At 32.8% G+C, this 7252-nt stretch overlaps 2 protein-coding genes across 2 annotated transcripts in view; one reads left to right on the plus strand and one right to left on the minus strand.

Annotated features, from left to right (window-relative positions):
• Positions 1–995: 995 nt before the first annotated feature.
• LOC108364092 (tyrosine-protein phosphatase corkscrew-like) overlaps positions 996–7252 on the minus strand; it is a 25876-nt gene continuing 19619 nt past the window's right edge. Inside the window, exon 5 of the mRNA XM_017617657.1 lies at positions 996–1169. Within this exon, the coding sequence (XP_017473146.1) occupies positions 1166–1169 (4 nt within the window). The 3' untranslated portion in view covers positions 996–1165. The remainder of the gene's footprint in view (positions 1170–7252) is intronic.
• On the plus strand, positions 5094–6807 carry LOC108364091 (uncharacterized). Its single transcript, XM_017617652.1, has 2 exons — positions 5094–6510; positions 6566–6807. Exons 1-2 carry the CDS (start codon positions 5473–5475, stop codon positions 6575–6577), a joined length of 1050 nt encoding a protein of 349 aa, XP_017473141.1. The 5' UTR covers positions 5094–5472; the 3' UTR covers positions 6578–6807.

Consider the following 7252-nt stretch of genomic DNA (forward strand, 5'->3'; position numbering starts at 1 on the left):
ACAAATTTATAACAAAAATTTGCAACAAATACCATATTTCCAACCGACATTATTGTTAAATTAGTGCACAGATTTAGTAAATTAAATTTTTGTAATAAAGCGTGAACTGTTGTCTACAAGTGTGTGTAAAAGTTTTTTGATTCGATTCACGCGTTTGGGCACAGCAACCCAAAATCGTTGTACAAATTCATAAACAGTACCCGTTTTTTATTTTAGTTTATTCTATATTTGTTTTGTAAAATTTATTTTTAATTTTTTTTAATCTGTTTAAATTTTTTTATCCTTTTATTTATTTTTTTTCTTTTTGAACATAATTTATTTATTTTTTTACTAAAATTTATTTAATCGTTTATTAATTTATTGTGTTTTTTTATTTTTCATTTCAAAAAAAAGGACGTTGTCAATTCGTCGGAAAATGGTTTTTTTTTTTTTATGTTACCGCCTAACTTTGGACCACGTAAACCGATTTCAACAATTTATGTTTTATCGGAAAGGTGGTACCTCAAAGGTAGGGTTAAATATTACTTGTTCATGTTTCATGTTTCATATTTTTTAATTTTATTTGTTTATTATCATTTCTTAAGGATGTTTTCTCACAAGTAGCGTTTAAAATTTATCTACCATAAACATACATTTTTTGAGAACCGAAACGGCTCTTTATCTGTAATTTTTAATGTTAATTTTTTTTTAATTTTATTTATTATTTTTTTATTTTGTTTATAATTTTTTATTTTATTGATTATTATTTCATTTTATTTATTATTTTTTCATTTTGTTTATTATTATTTCATTTTATTTATTATTTTTTCATTTTGTTTATTATTTTTTCATTTTATTTATTATTTTTTCATTTTGTTTATTATTTTTTCATTTTATTTATTATTTTTTCATTTTATTTATTATTTTTTCATTTTATTTATTATTTTTTCATTTTATTTATTACTTTTTGATTTTATTTATTATTTTTTCATTTTAGTTATTATTTTTTTATTTTATTTATTACTTTTTCATTTTATTTATTATTTTTTCATTTTATTTCACTTTTTCGTTATTTCTTCAATGTTTTCTAAAGCCGTCTTCCCAAGAATTAGCAGCTTAGTCCAAGGCAAGCTTTGTTCATTGCATCAGTCAGCTTATCAAATTGCCAAGTAAACAAACAATTGACTTAGCTGAAAAGTATAAAATGAAAAACATTATTTAAAACGTATTTAAATAAATACTAAATCATTAACGGCAACTCTACATACATACATATTATTGATATATAGTAACTAATGGCCTTTATTCACTAATCCCGTTGAAATTTTCGCCGCAACAAATTGCAAGCAACAACAAATGTCTGCCAAGCACGCACTTCCGACGCGTAGAAAGCAAATTGGTTTATTATTAAGAAAAAAATGGTTTATTACAATTTACAACGCCTCCCTCTCGCTCGCTCGTTCCCTCCTTTAATTTCAGTCGCATTATAGGGGCGGTTATGATTGATTGTTATGGAAGTTTTATTGAAATTATTTAAATGCGAATTAATTTTTCAATTCTCCTTTTCACGCCAATTGCAAACGCTAGTGAGTAAATGCATATACAAACAAACAAAAGCAAACAGCTGCTATTACGATAAATTGTTGTTTATTCTCTAGAATAGATACTGGGCTACAACTTCGACTTAATCGTAAATGGTTGGTAGTAGCGAAAAAAAGCCCAGCCAACTAATTTCTAGGCGCTTAAAATATTAATGTCATTTCGCTTTCCTTATACGATTTGTAAATAAATATGTATGTAAGTGAAATTCACACAGGCGGCAAGTATTGCAAAAATGAATGCCAGCTATTTAAATAGCAAATTCTTAAGCCGCAAACAATTGGCATTAGCAGATTGCGAGCGTTCGTTGATTAAAGTCGTATAAATCACAAAGTCATACGAAAATCAATGACGGCGTGAAATTATAAAGATTTTATGGAAAAAAAAATACAATCATTGTGCGAGTAATTATACTTTCATTGGGACGGACGGAATTGTTAGCACGTAGTAGCTGCTCAGCTGACTAACTGTGTGACAGCCTTAACTGACGTGCTGATTAACTGCCGACGACTCCACCGCTCGGCTTTGCTGCTGTATTGCTTCTCACAACAAGATACTTTTCTTATTGTTGTTGTATGCACAGTTATTTTATAGCACCTGCGTGGTGCATTTTTTCTACGAAATGCATTTTGTCGCCAAATGACAATAAATGGGATTAGAAAGTTTGTCTCCGCCGGCCTGGCCTGCCTTTTCAGCCATTCAATGTACAAATTAGCTGACACTTTTTTTTTCACCGACTTTACCTGATATTTCCTCAATTGGGATTTATCTATTTAAAACTATGCAAACTGCATTTAAAGCACAGCCTCAACAATGCAAATAATATTCATTACACTTAAAGTAAAATAAAGTAAAAAATGGCAATTAAATTAACAACTTTCAATAATTGACAGCTGCGTATTTCTTATGAAATCCCAGCGGTAACAAAAAAGCTAATATAAATAAAAATAATTTCAAAGCCATAACGGTAATTACTTATTTTTACTATGTTTAGGATTAATTGCATTGCTTTTATTAAAGTTTGACATTTAGTCCATAAATAGTTCAACTTTCCATAACTACTTGCATCACTTTTACTATGTATTGCAGCATAGAATTCTTAGAATATTTGCAAATTGAACTTCTCATGACGAAATTCTAAGTTGTATGTAACATATAGTAACTCGTTATTAGAGATATGAAGCCAAAGTGAATATAAATGTATCATGTCAGGTGTTGGGTTGCGAATATTTACGAACTGACAAAAGTTTGAGAGCCAATTACCTCATTTGTTGGTAATTCAGATCCAATTACCATGCGAATTACGAACAAATCGCTGCCGTCTCTAATTTTAATCGGAAATTTATCGAAACAAGTTCATAAATCAAGACTGGGATTTTTCCTGAGTACTATAAGTAAAGTTAATAAATGTGTACCAATATGCGATAAATGTAATCATTACTAAAATGTGAATAATTACATGTGTTCATTTCCGATAATTTAAAAAAATAAGAATTTCATCGACTAATTTCCAATAAACGAAAAATGTTAAAAGAATTGCATCGACTAATTTCCGATAACTGCTACAATGTGAAAAATTGACAAACAAGTATTAAAATAATGACAAAGGAAAGAGGATTACTACCAGAGATGAATAAAGGTAAACAAATTGCAAGCGAAAAAGAAGGAATCTCATCGATTAATTTCCGCTAACTGCAAGGGTGTGAAAAATTGTCAAAGGAGGTGTTAAAATTTCTTCCACTTATTTTCGATACCTGCATGAGTTAAAAGAAGAAGAAGAAGCAATTTCATCGATAAATTTACTATAACTTTTAGGCTTCCATCTCCGATGCTTCTAAACCTTCTCAAATTCAGAAGTGGAATATTTACGTAATACAACAGAAAAAATTAATAAAAAAAAAAATTCATTTTTAAGCAAAAAAACGAAACCGACTTCAGTTCTTATATAAAAATTTAAGATTATCGTTAATTTCTTCACGGTCCAGTGAGGCAACACATTTCCTTTAAAAAAAGAATAATTGAAATCGGTTAACGTGTTCCAAAGTTACGCGGTAACATACATAAAAAAAAATAAAAAAAAAAAAATTTCCGACGAATTGATAACCTTCTCCTTTTTGTGAAATCGGTTAAAAATGGTCATAAGATCACATTGGCGAGAATTTCCTGCGTATGAGCAAATGCTCCACAGAAGATAATAAAAAAAAATTTTCCGACGAATTGATAACCTTCTCCTTTATGTGAAGTGGACTAAAAATGTTCATAAGATCACCTTGGCGAGAATTTTCCTGCGTATAAGCAACTGCTCCACAGAAGATAACCAACTCTGCTCCTTTTCGTTTGCATCTGTCATTAAGTTCGCTATCCGACCTTCTACAGCGTCACGCACATCATAGGTAGTGCCAAATTCTCCTTACATTAGTCTAGGCCAACTCATTAGTATACTTTCATCTGGTAATATTTTGATGAGCAGCGACTCAAATTCGATCTATCAAAAGCTGGTTTCAGACAATTAAATTACATTTGTTTGTGAAATACGGCAGAGGCCGAAAGTGGCTTCGACAAACTGAAAAACTTGCGACACGCTCATTTTAAAGAGTCACAAATTGCTGCAATTCGAAAGGAATCAATATATGTATTTCTAAAAGCCAACAAGAAGGACTGCGAGTAGAACTTCCATGAATTTTTAAAATTTCCCACTGTTAGCTCGTTCAATTAAATTCAGTTTAGCTGCTACGCTATTCAAGTGCCTTTCATTCGTTCATTCCACATTGGAATTAATTAAACATTTTTATAGCAAAGTCACAGAAAAGTTATAAAAATGTAAGTACAACTTTAAGTATGTAGATAAGTGCACCCCCAATAAATATAAACCAATTTTACGAGCATTTTTCGCAATCAACAAATTTATGCGCCTCAAGGGCCAAAATAGTTGGGGAGCAGTGTAGTAGATGAGTAGGCAGAAACTAAGCGGGCGGGACGTTTGGAAAAAAAGGCTAGGCTTTGCTCATTACAATTCTTAGCGATATGCGGTGATGTTACAAATAAGTACTTACATATTTAAATATTATATAATTACATAAATAAGTATGCAGCCATAATTTAATGCGCGTTACAAAAAAGAGAACACAATAACAAGTAGACTTTGTAATTGGAAATATAGTCTAACGATTTGTTGACACACCTAACTTTTTTACTTAAGTTGTCTATTTAATCTATTGCATTATAATTTTAAATGTATTTAATGCGATATAAATCTCAACAAAAGCTGAATGCATCAGGCGAAAATTACGCTAGATGCTGTGAAACGAAAAAATTGTGAAATATGTGAACAATGAAACAGATTAATATGATATGAGTGCTGGCCTGATGTGGGCCCTGGGAGTCGAAACGAAGTAAGGCAATGCGAGTAAATACGGTCAGAGTTTGACGGGGAATAGAAAGTGGACAGTTGAAAGTGACACTCGGTACGTTGTCAAACCTATTTAGTGTAGTAGAAATTGTAGTAGAATATTGCTATAAGTATGACCTAGATTTAGAGAATACAACCATGTAAATGCAAATGACCTAGATTTAAGAAATATAAATACAACTCTGTATATGGAAAGCGTCTGGGTAGAGACAAGAAAAACGAAATAAAGACATTCGTTAAATAGCATCGAGCGAGTTAAGTTGTGCGTTTTGGTGATCGGCCTCTTTTTATTGCCTGCTACAGTCGCCAGAAGTAGGATTGATATCCCAATTTTTTTTTTAGTGTTTTGCGCCCTCGTACAAACATTTGGACTGCATAATACCTGCTAAGGTTGCGACGAAATTAAAAAGTTTATAGCGCTCACGGACACAAAGAGAAAAATAACTAACTATTTACGTGTAACAAAATTAAAGTCAGCGTGCAAGATGGAGGACACCATTGCGGTGGAAACATATACAACAACACAACTGAAAGAGTGGCTGCAGCGTTTGAGTCTTAAGACAAGCGGAACGAAGATGGACCTTGTTAAGCGTTTAAACGAAGTTCCCCAAGCGACACGTGGAAATTGCCCGATTGCTGCCGAAGAAGCTGGTGTTGGTGAGGCTTCGCTCGGACATGATGACATACGCACACTCAAAGCAGAGCTAAGTAAACTAAAGAATCAATGCGAAATTCTAACGCACCAAAATGAGTTGTTGCTAACCAAAATGCGAACACAGATATGCGAAACTGACGCCGCTGCTACAGAGTTGCCATTCGATGTGGTTAAAGAGTTTTTGCCGGAATTTAATGACGAAGCTGATTTTGAAGTTTGGGTTGAACAGTTTAAAAATTTAACATCGCTTTATGTGTTGGATGAAAATTTGCAACGAGTGCTTTTGATGAACAAATTAAAGGGCAAATCCCGACAATGGCTGCAATCAAAACCGAATTTGGTTACTGAACATGTTGCAGAGTTACTTAAGCAGCTGGCGGAGTTCTTCGAAGTCAAAGAAAATAAAATGATTCTTCGGCGCAAGTTCGAAATGCGTAAATGGATCCACAGTGAATCATTCCTTGATTATTTTAAAGAAAAAACCGCGATGGCGAAGAAGATATCAATTGAGGAGGACGAACTTGTTGACTGCATTATTGAGGGTATCCCGGATGAACAGCTTAGAACACAAGCACACATGCAGTGCTATTTGTCTACAGCCAGCCTGGTGCAAGCATTTTCGAAAATACAACTAAAGAAGAGCGTGACCTCAGCTAAAGCAGTCTCTACGTCTACAAACGCGAAGGTGCAGAAAGGAACGATGGTAATTCGCTGCTACAACTGCAATTCTTTAGGACATTTCGCCGCAGAATGCAAAAAGCCGAAGCGAGAAATGGGTGCCTGTTTTGCGTGTGGAAGCCTCGAGCATCGTGTTGCAGCTTGTCCTGACAAGAAATCCGCAGTTCAATTTTTGGAAGACAATGAATATGTAAGGTATTTTAACATAAAGTTGATTGATGATAAAAATGTTTGTTTAAATTTAGAATGCCTCATAGACTCCGGCAGCCCAGTGAGTTTCATCAGACGCTCCAGTTTATCGCATAATTTGAGTTTGATTAAAAGTGTAATGAAATATGATAATAAATGTTTTTTCGGAATTAATAAAAGCAAACTTAAAGTTTTTGGAAAAGTTCGTTGCCTTGTTAGTGGAATGAAACAAGTTATTGAGATAAGTATGCTGGTGGTGGCCGATGAGTCTATGAGCTTCGATGCTATACTCGGAAGAGATTTTTTGAGAGCATAATATATCCTTTATCTAAATATTCGTCTAGTAATTTTTGCAATTCTTTCTTTTCAGCATACGACAGGCGTCGCGGTGGACAGCCAAATGGTTTTGTGTTTTCTAAATTCAATTTCATAAAGCACTTTGTCAATGGTTCGTCGGGTCGTTTCGGCTTTACATATTTCTGCTTAAAAATATCTAACAATTTACCTCTATCTTTAGAATTCAGTTGATCACCCATACATAAATCCAATTCGTTTTCTTTATCATATTCTAAAGTACTCAAAAATTTCGGAAATTCATTTTCTGTTTCAACTTTACTTTCAGTTTTGCCAGCGTCTACACATTCTTCACTCGGTTTTTTATAGCTAACATTTTCATCTCTCAACAAGTCTTCATTAACGATCGTTTTCGAAACATTTTCAATCTTACACAACTTTAGCCTACC

This window comes from Rhagoletis zephyria, unplaced genomic scaffold (assembly GCF_001687245.7).
Source record: "Rhagoletis zephyria isolate East Lansing unplaced genomic scaffold, Rhagoletis_zephyria_1.1 Rzeph_scaffold_01459, whole genome shotgun sequence".
Lineage (NCBI taxonomy): Eukaryota > Metazoa > Arthropoda > Insecta > Diptera > Tephritidae > Rhagoletis > Rhagoletis zephyria.